Here is a 14,231-nt window from a genome sequence, read left to right as displayed (position 1 = left end):
ATGTAACTCTGTTTTTTTCTCAATTTTATCTCTGCCATTTTTGTAAACATTTTTCTAAAACAAATGTTTTTATTATTGTTTATACCTATAGTAAAAAGCGACCTATACTCATTACTATGGGTCGATTTTTATTTCACCGCATTACAAAGTACAAATAGATCCTGTCAGCTAGTACACAGTGCATAATTCCATTAAAACTTTCCCATTATGCTCAGGAAATGAATAAACCATCTGTGGCAGTGGCCCATCTAATAGGTGATAATCAATTTACTGCTGATCCTTGGCCACTTCACTCTCTATCAGAATCTGCCCTCCAACCCCAACGGCAACCACAGTGGAACAATCTATTTACCCTCTTCTGTAGTTAATCCGTTCTGGTGCTTCTGCTTCACCTGCACCTCTTTCATCTCATATCCAGTTCCACTCTCAACAACGTATAAATCACAAAGTTACACACAACAGAGCAACAACGCTGCAGCAGGTCCGGTTCCGGCTTCTCTGTTGACCATCATCCTCCGAGGACAGTCTCCACTTGCTGCTGCATCTCATTCATCAATCAGCACTGATTTCATTAACTCTCCGCAACTTTCCCTTCTCTTACACTGGCCTGTTAAACTCTACAATGTTTAAGTCTTTCTATTTAGAACTACAAAACTATCGCGAAAAAGAGAAGGAACTGTTCCACCTGTTCCAACCCGACTCGGTCAACCGTCACTGCGCTACTGAACCAGACCTTGGCGCGAGAATTTGCCAGCAGCATCCGTCTGGCATCATCAGGACGCAAGATGCTGTGAGTGGCGGAGAATTTTCCCTCCTCCGAGAAAATGCCAGCCCGGCATGCGGCGGGTGGAAAGGTGCGAAAGCATTTTCCAAGCGATCGGGCGCCAACGCCATGTGCAACTGGTGGGCAAAGGGAAAAAGTTTGTGATTTTGATCCTCTATTTTTTTTTAAATATAAGTTTTTCAATTTAAAAAGAAAAGATTTCCACTGAAATATGTCAAAAACGAGCCTTAGGTCCAAATAAGGGAAAAACGAAACGAAACTATTGGCACTACGCCCCCCGGGGCATGGCCTTCCTCTAACGTGGGATTTCTGCTCCAGCGCCTCTGACGAGACAGGAGAAACCGGGACCGACGTTTTACTTCACCATCCGAAAGAAGCTCAGTGGATAAGGCGGGAATCGAACCCGCGTCTCATAGCATCATCGGGATCGGCAGCCGAAGCCGCTACCCCTGCGCCACGAGACCCAAATAAGGGACATGGGTCAAAATTAAATTCAATCCCCCTTTTAACTCTCTTAAATTTCACAATCGAGAGCAACATTGGATGCTGCGATGCTCATCTCTCTCCCAAACTCTCATACGCATCTGACTCGCTCGGCTCTCCTTCCAGAAGAGCAACCGCTTTTTCTCTGTTTATGTTTGCGAAAGCATGTCTGGCCAGCGGCAGCGTGAGCAAGAGTTAGCGTTATCGTTCGTTAGTTTGTTTGATTGGGGAAACGACTGTTTTGTGGCACACCTTCCCACGCATGTTTCGTTCCTTTTGCTGGCAGGAAACGTAAAGGTGACTAAACTGTGTCACCCTCGTCACTTATCTACTTCACCAGTGGTTCTCAACCCGTAAACCCTAACTAAAATATCTTTTAAAAAATCAACAAAAATTACAAAAATTACAAAAATTACAAAAAATACAAAAATTACAAAAATTACAAAAATTACAAAAATTACAAAAATTACAAAAATTACAAAAATTACAAAAATTACAAAAATTACAAAAATTACAAAAATTACAAAAATTACAAAAATTACAAAAATTACAAAAATTACAAAAATTACAAAAATTACAAAAATTACAAAATTACAAAAATTACAAAAATTACAAAAATTACAAAAATTACAAAAATTACAAAAATTACAAAAATTACAAAAATTACAAAAATTACAAAAATTACAAAAATTACAAAAATTACAAAAATTACAAAAATTACAAAAATTACAAAAATTACAAAAATTACAAAAATTACAAAAATTACAAAAATTACAAAAATTACAAAAATTACAAAAATTACAAAAATTAAAAAATTACAAAAATTACAAAAATTACAAAAATTACAAAAATTACAAAAATTACAAAAATTACAAAAATTACAAAAATTACAAAAATTACAAAAATTACAAAATTACAAAAATTACAAAATTACAAAATTACAAAAATTACAAAATTACAAAATTACAAAATTACAAAATTACAAAATTACAAAAATTACAAAAATTACAAAAATTACAAAAATTACAAAAATTACAAAAATTACAAAAATTACAAAAATTACAAAAATTACAAAAATTACAAAAATTACAAAAATTACAAAAATTACAAAAATTACAGAAATTACAAAAATTACAAAAATTACAAAAATTACAAAAATAACAAAAATTACAAAAATTACAAAAATTACAAAAATTACAAAAATTACAAAAATTACAAAAATTACAAAAATTACAAAAATTACAAAAATTACAAAAATTACAAACATTACAAAAATTACAAAAATTACAAAAATTACAAAAATTACAAAAATTACAAAAATTACAAAAATTACAAAAATTATAAAAATTAAAAAAATTACAAAAATTACAAAAATTACAAGAATAACAAAAATTACTTTTGTAAAACAAAATGATCAAAGTGATCAAAATGATCAAAATGATCAAAATGATCAAAATGATCAAAATGATCAAAATTACCAAAATTACCAAAAATGATCAAAATGATCCAAATGATCGAAATGACCAAAATGACCAAAATGACCAGAATGACGAAAATAACCAAAATGGCCAAAATGTTCTAAATTACCAAAACGACTGAAATGAAGAAAATGACGAAAATTACGAAAATGACCAAAATGACGAAAATGACGAAAATAACGAAAATGACGAAAATGACGAAAATGACGAAAATGACGAAAATGACGAAAATGACGAAAATGCCCAGAATGCCCAGAATGACGAAAATGACCAAAATGACAAAAATGGTCAAAATGACCAAAATGACCAAAATGACCAAAATGACCAAAATGACCAAAATGACCAAAATGACCAAAATGACCAAAATGACGAAAATGACGAAAATGACGAAAATGACAAAAAATACCAAAATGACAAAAATTACCAAAATGACAAAAATGACCAAAATGACCAAAATGACGAAATGCCTCGAATGACCAGAATGACGAAAATGACGAAAATGACGAAAATGACGAAAATGACGAAAATGACGAAAATGACAAAAATGACCAAAATGACAAAAATGCCCAGAATGCCCAGAATGACTAGAATGACTAGAATGACGAAAACGACGAAAATGACCAAAATGACCAAAATGACCAAAATTCCCAGAATGACCAAAATGGCCAAAATGACCAAAATGACGAAAATGACCAAAATGACAAAAATTACCAAAATGACCAAAATGACCAAAATGACCAAAATAACCAAATGACCTAAATGCCCAGAATGACTAGAATGACGAAAACGACGAAAATGACCAAAATGACCAAAATGACCAAAATGCCCACAATGACTAGAATGACGAAAACGACGAAAATGACCAAAATGATCAAAATGACCAAAATGACCAAAATTCCCAGAATGACCAAAATGGCCAAAATGACCAAAATAACCAAAATGGCCAAAATGCCTCGAATGACCAGAATGACGAAAACGACGAAAATGACCAAAATGACCAAAATGACCAAAATTCCCAGAATGACCAAAATGGCCAAAATGACCAAAATGACGAAAATGACCAAAATGACAAAAATTACCAAAATGACCAAAATGACCAAAATGACCAAAATAACCAAATGACCTAAATGCCCAGAATGACTAGAATGACGAAAACGACGAAAATGACCAAAATGACCAAAATGACCAAAATTCCCAGAATGACCAAAATGGCCAAAATGACCAAAATGACGAAAATGACCAAAATGACAAAAATTACCAAAATGACCAAAATGACCAAAATGACCAAAATAACCAAATGACCTAAATGCCCAGAATGACTAGAATGACGAAAACGACGAAAATGACCAAAATGATCAAAATGACCAAAATGACCAAAATTCCCAGAATGACCAAAATGGCCAAAATGACCAAAATAACCAAAATGGCCAAAATGCCTCGAATGACCAGAATGACGAAAATGACGAAAATGACGAAAATGACGAAAATGACGAAAATGACGAAAATGACGAAAATGACGAAAATTACGAAAATGACGAAAATGACGAAAATGACAAAAATGACCAAAATGACAAAATGCCCAGAATGCCCAGAATGACTAGAATGACTAGAATGACGAAAACGACGAAAATGACCAAAATGACCAAAATGACCAAAATTCCCAGAATGACCAAAATGGCCAAAATGACCAAAATGACGAAAATGACGAAAAAGACAAAAATGACCAAAATGACAAAAATGACCAAAATGACCAAAATGACCAAAATGACCAAAATAACCAAAATGACCAAAATGCCCAGAATGACTAGAATGACGAAAACGACGAAAATGACCAAAATGACCAAAATGACCAAAATGACCAAAAAGACCAAAATGCCCAAAATGACTAGAATGACGAAAACGACGAAAATGACCAAAATGACCAAAATGACCAAAATTCCCAGAATGACCAAAATGGCCAAAATGACCAAAATGACGAAAATGACGAAAATGACAAAAATGACCATAATGAAAAAAATGACCAAAATGACCAAAATGACAAAATGCCTCGAATGACCAGAATGACGAAAATGACAAAATGCCTCGAATGACCAGAATGACGAAAATGACGAAAATGACGAAAATGACGAAAATGACGAAAATGACAAAATGACGAAAATGACAAAAATGACCAAAATAACCAAAATGACCAAAATGACCAAAATGACCAAAATGACGAAAATGACGAAAATGACCAAAATGACCAAAATGACCAAAATGCCCAGAATGACTAGAATGACGAAAACGACGAAAATGACCAAAATGGCCAAAATGACCAAAATGACCAAAATTCCCAGAATGACCAAAATGGCCAAAATGACCAAAATAACCAAAATGGCCAAAATGCCTCGAATGACCAGAATGACGAAAATGACGAAAATGACGAAAATGACCAAAATGGCCAAATTTTCTAAATGACCAAAACGACTGAAATGAAGAAAATGACGAAAATGACGAAAATGAAGAAAATGACGAAAATGACGAAAATGACGAAAATGACCAAAATTTCCAAAATTACCAAAATTACCAAAATTACCAAAATTACCAAAATGACCAAAATGCCTCGAATGACGAAAATGACGAAAACAACGAAAATGACCAAAATTACCAAAATTACCAAAATGGCCAAATTTTCTAAATGACCAAAACGACTGAAATGAAGAAAATGACGAAAATGACGAAAATGAAGAAAATGACGAAAATGACGAAAATGACGAAAATGACCAAAATTACCAAAATTACCAAAATGCCTCGAATGACGAAAATGACGAAAACAACGAAAATGACCAAAATTACCAAAATGACAAAAATGACAAAAAATATCAAAATAATCAAAATGACCAAAATGACGAAAATGACCAAAATGGCCAAATTTTCTAAATGACCAAAACGACTGATATGAAGAAAATAACGAAAATGACGAAAATTACCAAAATGACCAAAAATGACGAAAATGACGAAAATCACGACAATGACGAAAATGACAAAAATTACCAAAATGACAAAAATTACCAAAATGACAAAAATTACCAAAATGACCAAAATGACAAAATTGACAAAAATAACAAAAATGACGAGAATTACCAAAATGACCAAAATGTCGAAAATGACGAAAATGACCAAAATGACCAAAATGGCCAAAATGTTCTAAATGACCAAAACGACTTAAATGAAGAAAATGACGAAAATTACCAAAATTACCAAAATTACCAAAATGACAAAAATGACAAAAAATACCAAAATAATCAAAATGACCAAAATGACGAAAATTACAAAAATGACCAAATTGACCAAATGACCAAAATTTGTTTCATTTAAAAAAGTCACATGAAACTTTAAAAGACGATTTGATGGTGTCATTGAATCAAGTCAAAAAAATTGAAATTCCAACCGTATTTGTAATTCTTTGGGAAATAAAAATTTGTTTTATGTGATTTTACTCCTTAAAAATAGGTTGAGAAACCCTGCATTGGATCAAATAAAAGTACATTTGCATGGCGAAACTTCCCAGGCAAGTTTTTTAGAAAAGGCGTATGCTAGAAATTAAATAGGTTCTCTATAATTTCACCAGTTCGTTCAATTGGATCTATACAGATTTATATATTTTGTCCCACTTCATCTAGCTAAAGGTGAATTTTGTTTAATCGCTGGAATTATTGCCTAACTTATCTGCTAATCGCGGGTGACAAACTTTTGACGGATACTTTCGATTGCCGTTTCATTGATATGACTTATCTGGTTTTGCTGATAGGCAATAGCTTAAGCCCTCGCTAAGCTCAAAAACCTGCCAGCCAGGTTATTTTGGTGCTAGCTTTTCGTGAAACAAGACGAACCATGAAGTATCTATTGCTTTCGATCGCTTCGTTGTGCATTCTTAGCACTGGTGAGTAATTCAAATCAAATGTTTTATCTTGAAACTTATTTTAAATTTACTATCTTTTAGCAACGGGCCTCACCTGCTACTCTTGCGCGGCGGAAAATGACTGCAACGAAAACGTGGTTGAGTGCACCGCCCTATCGGCCACCGCCGGATTGGCGCAGATTCTCGCCCACAAACCCTCCCTCCAGGTCATTCCCAGCACCGGCTTCAAGTGTTACAAGCTGGTAGTGGAACCGGCGGCCACCAAGACGGAACTTGCCATTAAGGGTTGCACGTACGACTCGACGGATGTCTGCGCGGGAGTTCCGATCTTGGCCGAGCAAAAGAGTTGCAACACCTGCGGTGAAAATGAGTGCAACGGAACTTCCCGCCAGCTGGGAATGGGTGGGTTGGGGCTGCTGGTGGTGGCGGTGCTGACCCTGTGGGGAGGGTACCAGAAGCAGTGAGGGTTGAAGGGTGGGACGAAATAAATAAATCTTGGACAAAAGTTGAAAACCTAAGTTGTTTTTATTGTTTTGGAAAATATGCTATGCTTAACTTTATCACACACAGTAAAAATATTGTATTAAATAGTAAATATTACATCCGGGAATTTGAACATATTTTGTGTAAGGAAAAATTTAATATTGCCTTTAAAAACGTGTTAATTTACAAGTTTTAATCTGTAATTACACTTTTAGTGATAAAATTATATTGATTTAACATGAAATTCCCAAACTTTTATCAACTCGAATATTTTTTTTTCTTTTTTTCTTCACAGGTAATTTTGGATCTGTCAGTCACGAGACCGCATCGGGTAAGTAAAAGCTCTTCTTTCTGTTATTATTAATCTTTTTGGTTTGAACTCAATGTTTTCTTCTCTTTTATTTAGTATTTGAATTTTTATGAGGGCACTGAAGCTAATAAACTAAAATTTGTATTATATTTTTTACTTGAAGTAATTAGGTGACATAAACAATGCAACGATTTTTTAATATTTATTTATTATATATCTGTTAATTTTTAACCAAATCTTCAAAATAACCTAACCGTCCTCAAGAGATATGTTTTGAACCAAACAAGCCCGACTGCACCGAAGCAAAGCCAAAGCAAAACACGAAGCAAAATTAATTTCACTTGTTACATCATAAATGGCAAAAAAGCTCCAACAACAGTCTACGAAAGCCGCCACAACAACCACCACAGTTCAGATCAACGACTTCGGTTGGCCTTTACCCGACTGCCCGCGACCGATCACTTACAGTCCAGTCGTAGATTTGAGAAGTGGTGCTTCGATCATAATTTCCAGCGTGAAGATGAAAGTGTTGACCGTTTCTGTGATTGTGACCTCGATTTGCTTTCAGAGTAAGTTTCGATTGCTGAAATGCGTTCCTTCGACTTTGTTTTCAAAGAATTCGTTCCAACTTTTAGCGATCGCTGCCCTGTGGTGCATGCAAGGTGCTACCATAGACAAAAATGGCGACAAATCCACGGGAAACGAGGTGGAAAAGATGCCCGAAGTGGCCGAATGTGGCGCGGGAGTGGCGTTGGCCTCGACGGCACTGCTGTTCGCGGTGAAGCCCAACACGATCAGCTTCCCCTCGGGAGATTACAAGTGCTACCACCTCAAGTACGAGGACAAGAACTCGGATGCGTCGACCATCATCAAGGGTTGCATCTACAGCTCGCTGAACGTTTGCGATGGAAAGTTTACCTCGAAGAAAACGAACGAGGTGTTCTGTAGCCAGTGTAGCGAGGACGGGTGCAACTCCGGGGGACGGTTTGGGTCGAGCTTAACGCTGCTCAGTTTGGCCGTGGGGCTGGCGTACCTGTTGAGGTAGTGTGGTTGGCTTTCTGTTTTGAATGACAATGCTTATAATCAAGGGAGCAAGAAGACAGGACATATCGATACTCCACAATTTGAACTGTATTCAGTATGATATCGTAATAAGTTGATAATTTGTGATTATTTTGTTGGGAAACAAATCAGAATAAACGAAAACTCTGTTGAGTTAGAATCCGGCGTAGATCTAAACCAGGGGTGCTCAAAGTTTTTGGAGGAAGGGCCAAATTTGAAGCTGAAATGAGCTTGCGGGCCAAATTTACAAAAAAAGGTTATTGAAAAATTCAATTACGTTACTTTAATTTAAAAAAATAATTTCTGTTATTTAAAAAAATTTCAATTCAAAATAAAAGAAACCACAAACAACGGTTTTCTATCTGTATTGTTGATTTTAAAGTTTCAGGTATTTGAGAAAAAAAGTTTTTAGCTGAATGTACTTGTGTTTTAAAAAAACTTGTTTTTTTTTTATATTTCGAAATTGTGACATTATATGTTGAACAATACATCAAAAGGCGTGATTTTATCTATAAGTTAAGTGTGGCTAATGAAAAATCGTTGAGAGCCAGAATTTCAACATTTAAATGAAAAAAAAATGTTAGAAAATGTTTTAAGCTTCCGTAAGGCTAGTACGCAGATCAGAAGGAAGGGGGTCAAGAAACAGCTTTACGAATAGCAGAACAAAGGAGAGGGAATGATTTCTTGGGGCTTTTCTTCACCCTATCCGACTTGCTTTCGCTGTGCTGCCCATTTGAAATTTTTCTGGACCGATTCCTTCCGAAGTTCGTAAACCGCTGTATAGTTAAACTGCATTCATTATTTTCAAAAAAAAAAATAGATTCGAAAAAAAAAACATTTTAGCGAAGAAACATTTTTTTCACTAAAATTCCAATTATTTTTAATCAACCCAAACATGGTCAAATGATTCTAAATGCAAAGGAATGCACATTTAAATAATTTCAGCTGATTGCACTTAAATTTCATATTTTTGAATTTTGAAGTTTTTTAAAAATATATTTTTGCTCCTGGTTTTTCAAGCTGTAATGAGTAACTGTAAATGTAATGAGTTCGAATCCCGAAGGAAGTGCAATGTAAGTTTGAGGGTCAGTTCATAAAAGGGTCATTATGACTTGCAAATTGATAAAAAAAAACTTATTTTTTTTGCAACTATTACAGAATTCTACCTAAGTCAAACATGAACGTATTTCAAATATATCCAAAAATGTTTGATGAATGTTTTGACGATATTTACTAGTTTCATGCACATTGAAACGTGTGAAATTGTTTTAATTAAAATTTTTTTTAACAAATTATTTGTATCCTAAAGTGGGGATCAAAATATTGATAAATCATAAGTTTTTTATTAAACAAAAATTAAAAAAGATTAGCATATAAAAGTTTTAAATAAACCTTAATTTTGAAAAAGTATAAAATCCGAGATAAAATCACTTTACAAGTGGTCAACGGGCCATTTACATGATCATTCAAAATGGGTCCGCGGGCCACAAAATATCACCTCGCGGGCCACGTTTGGCCCGCGGGCCATACTTTGGTCACCCCTGATCTAAACAAAGGTGATGGTCACTCTGTGTGCAGTTCCGGAAAAAGCCCTTGTCTCCGTGTCCAGCTCCTACATTCCATTCTGCCTCCGTTCTCAAACGTGTTTAATCCGCATTCTATGAAGAAGAATGTAGCAGGTTTGGCTGAATGGTTAAGCTGTCCGCTTCGTAAGCGGAAGATCTTGGATTCGATTCCCATCTACTCCAACCTTCTATCGGATGAGGAAATAAATCGTCGCAATCCAAAGGTCGTCAGTTCGAAACCTTGAATAAAAGGTTCCTTGGTGTAAAAATATGTTTGGGTGCTCTCCCCATTCAAGCCTTTGGACTCCTATGTTCGAGCAGTAACTTGCAATAGAGACCACAAAAGAACCGGGGGTCGTTAATGTGGATGGTTTGATGAATGTGACATCTTAATCTTCTACTCAAACTGTTTATATATGTTCTGTATTCTGATGAAATTCAAATAAAATACATTTAGAAACATGCAATGTTTTGAAATAAATACCAAAATACAACATATTTTTTACAATTTTCACTTTTACAGACATTTGCATAAAAGATGATCCTGAGTCGATAGAGTACAACGGGGCAAAGGAACACACCAACCATTTTGATACTTGATTTTGGCGTAAAAAGCTCATATTTGGGGTTTCAAATTGTTTTAGGGTCAAAAACAAAGTAAAAAATGTTTGTTTACAAAGTTTACAAAATAGGGTTTGCAAAACTTTAGTTTTACGAAATCTTTGAAACCATTTAACCAGTGCTTAGTCTATCCAATTAACTTGCTAACCATTTGCCAAAAAAATGGTTGGTAAAGGTACACTCTAAAATAGGAAATCTGCTAAAATAGGACCAAAAAATATTGCCCATGCAAAAATAGTAAGGTGTTTATACCCGAAAAAAAGAAAGTTTAGTATTTATTCGTACTACTTCGTTCAAATAAATCAATTTACCAGAAAATTATCTTTAATTTCAGTAAAAAACAACCTCAAATTGAAAACAAGATGATGAAACAACTTTTACACATGCATGTACCTTTTCCCCGCTTTACTCTATGTATGCGGGACTGTGGGTCTGGGAACTCTTATTGAGAATCTCATTTTTCGAGTGATTTTATAGGCAGACGAAAACCCTTAAACCACACAGCAAAAAATTTCTGTGTAAAATCGCATGCAAAAGCATGCACATCACCTTTGTAAGAAAAAGCATGTAATATTGTATGAGAAAACGTGTACACAAAAAGCATGTACTGAAGAAAAAAAAATCAGGTCTGCTCACCCCAAAAATAACTTCAATCCGGCGAGAGTCATATTCAGATTACCAAGTCCGCGCCCCAACCCACTCGGCTATCTCGCCGCTATGGAAATAGTCGGATCAATGCCAATGTAACATAAGGTTTTCCGTACGTCGTATACTGTGTTAACTGCATACGATGTATGGGAAACCTACAGCTACATCGGTGAAGATCAACCTATATTCATAGCGGCGAGATAGCCGAGTGGGTTGGGGCGCGGACTTGGTAATCTGAATATGACTCTCGCCGGATTGATGTTATTTTTGGGGTGAGCAGAACTGATTTTTTTTCTTCGGTACATGCGTTTTGTGTACACGTTTTCTCATACAATATTACATGCTTTATCTCACAAAGGTGATGTGCATGCTTTTGCATGCGATTTTACCGTCGGATTTTTTGCTGTGCACCGGAGTGACTGATTTATTGCAAATGCGTCCTGTTTGTGATTGATTACGCCCGAATACATGCAAAAAGCCAATAAATAATCGAAAGATTTGGTGAGATGTGTTTTTTGCAATAGTAAATAACTGATTTTGATATTGTTTTTTTTTATTATTAGCTTATTATAAAAAAAAAAAAACTAAATTTAAACTGAGACTGGGCAAAATATCATAGTGAGCAATTAACCAAAATGTTTGAGACTTCTAGCAATATAACATAAAAATAAAATATTTCTTTCGGAACAAAATGTATGGTTTAACTGTTGGTATCCTTGGTGAGTACATCAATAATTTACAAAATCAACTTTTTTAAATTTTTCACCTTTCATAGAAGATTTGGATTTCGACTAAATTCCCATAGTTCTGGTTACACCGACCAACAAAATTTCTGCGCAGGCTCAACTCGAGGGGAAGCATGAAGTTTGGGGCCGAATGGTTTTTCTCCAAAGATTGAACGGAGAATTAGGGCGGTTCGTCGCTGTTGCATACAAGCAATAAATTGCATGCAATATATTTAAGTAGCGAACAGTACTAATTCTCCATACAAACTTTGGAGAAAACTCATTCGGCCGTACCTGAATATTTTTGAACAATTCAAAGTGCACGTGTTTCTGGGGACCCCAAACTTCATTCTTCCCCTCGCCTGCGCAGTCATTTTTGTCATTTTTTGTTGGTCAGTATTATATTTAGCAAAATACAAAATAATAACAAATTGGGTTATGGACAATTAGAAAATTTTCGAAAAAATAGTATTATTTTGAACTTAAAAAAACCAATATAAAGACCGCATTTCATGGCCAAAACAATGTCTCTGACAAAATTGGTCAAAATTTTTCCATAGTTCTGGTCATATTTAGCAAAATAAAAAAATAATGACAAATTCGGTAATGCACACTTTTGGAAAATATCGGAACAAATATTGTTTTCCTTTTTAAACCGTTAACTTTTGAGCTGTAATCCGAAATCATAAACAAAACCTTCGGATAATTGATCTGCGGATAATCTAAAGTTTTGATATTCAATTCTGGATTGTATTGGAATCCTCGGAAAAAATAATGTAATAAAACATTTTATGAAAATAAAATCCACATTTTGTTTACCCTATGATCAATTCGTCAAGAATTTTTAATGATTTTATATACTTTCCTAGGTGAGATGAGGACTTCAAAAGTAACATTTTAGCGAAGATAAACACTTAACCAATAAACACTTAAATTAGTGTTATCTCAAAGTATTCCATGTTTTCAATCTATTCAATTATTTCGCTTCTAAGTAAAAGCTACAAACAAAATTCAAATTTAACTACCATGAATCCCTGTCTGAACTTTTATTAAAATTGGTATAGCTTCACTTCTCAAAACATAGCATTCTATTATAGAATACTTTCTGCTTTTCAAATAAAATACTAAGAGTTAGTCATCTCTTTATTACTCTCTCGTGATACCGGTCACTTCTCATCACTCCACCTGAGATGCAGCAGGTGCAATCTACCGGCATGTTTGTAAACATTTGTGTCTATAACGCGCGCGCGATAATTGCAACTGCCGTAGGTAAGTACATACAACAACAAAAATTGCTACATAAAGCAGCGTGGTATGCGTGCCAGTTGCGCTTGCGCAAAAGTTAGGGTGGCCCTTACGACCCAACGATTTTAAAATTTTACTTAAATGATTGAAGAATATCTTTTTTTTTACTTTATGATGAATCAGAGTTAATTGTAAAAAAAAAAAAAACAAAAAAGATGACTGCACGAATATTTACTTTTGTTATATCCTCGAAAAACCCTGAAAAGTGCGACTTGCGTAAACTCTAGTTAATCACCGGACACCATTAAACAATTCCCGGTTATCATTCTAAAACGCAAATCCGCCCAATTTAACCATGATAGCGCATCTTTTACCGAGAAACTCCATGACTCATCGGCGACGGCGTCCCCTGTCACGATATTGGTGTATTTCTCTTCACTTGTCCAAACTACTCCGCGGGGTCGTTGCCGGTCCCGCGCCACCCTCACGTTTGGGGGGGGGGGGGAGAACTTCGCCAGTTGATAGACAAGCAAAAAATGTTTCTCGACCTAGCGGCGCCTTTGGTTCGGGTGGTTACAGTGGGGTTTGAGCCGTTTTGATATTGTAGACGGTATTGTTTGAATTTGAAGATTTTGTTTGAAAGGTTGAAATTTTGAGTGAAATGTCCGAATCGGTAAAATCGCAGTAAGGCGAGTTGACTGTCTAGTGCAAAATCTGCGCAACACTTGCCGCTGGGGATCATCCCGTGCCGTGCCAAGACGTTCGAGCAAGTCTCGCTCATTACATCATGTCGTAAAAATACACAACCCTCCCTGGCCCGTATAATGAAGCCACATAAAACGTGCTAGTATGTGGTGTGGCGTGGCGTGCGCGAGCTGGAAGCACGACTACAGACAGACTGCAGACTGGGTTATTCGCTTGGGTTG

The 14,231-nt window shown here is 35.2% G+C and overlaps 3 protein-coding genes across 3 annotated transcripts in view; 2 read left to right on the top strand and 1 right to left on the bottom strand.

Moving 5' to 3' along the window:
• Window positions 1-709, bottom strand: part of LOC6044724 (calcitonin gene-related peptide type 1 receptor) — a 60,478-nt gene extending 59,769 nt beyond the window's left edge. The window contains exon 1 of the mRNA XM_038263646.1: window positions 353-709. Coding sequence (XP_038119574.1) covers window positions 353-407 — 55 coding nt within the window. The 5' untranslated portion in view covers window positions 408-709. The remainder of the gene's footprint in view (window positions 1-352) is intronic.
• Window positions 710-6,560: 5,851 nt separating this feature from the next.
• Window positions 6,561-7,147, top strand: LOC6044722. The gene is made up of 2 exons (XM_038263649.1): window positions 6,561-6,667; window positions 6,728-7,147. The coding sequence occupies exons 1-2, from the start codon at window positions 6,619-6,621 to the stop codon at window positions 7,108-7,110; spliced, it is 432 nt and encodes a 143-aa protein (XP_038119577.1). The 5' UTR covers window positions 6,561-6,618; the 3' UTR covers window positions 7,111-7,147.
• A 692-nt stretch (window positions 7,148-7,839) lies between these two features.
• Window positions 7,840-8,678, top strand: LOC6044723. The gene is made up of 2 exons (XM_001862153.2): window positions 7,840-8,008; window positions 8,075-8,678. The coding sequence occupies exons 1-2, from the start codon at window positions 7,960-7,962 to the stop codon at window positions 8,482-8,484; spliced, it is 459 nt and encodes a 152-aa protein (XP_001862188.1). The 5' UTR covers window positions 7,840-7,959; the 3' UTR covers window positions 8,485-8,678.
• Window positions 8,679-14,231: the final 5,553 nt, after the last annotated feature.

This window comes from Culex quinquefasciatus, chromosome 3, assembly GCF_015732765.1.
Source record: "Culex quinquefasciatus strain JHB chromosome 3, VPISU_Cqui_1.0_pri_paternal, whole genome shotgun sequence".
Lineage (NCBI taxonomy): Eukaryota > Metazoa > Arthropoda > Insecta > Diptera > Culicidae > Culex > Culex quinquefasciatus.
This window is presented reverse-complemented; position numbering and strand designations above follow the sequence as displayed.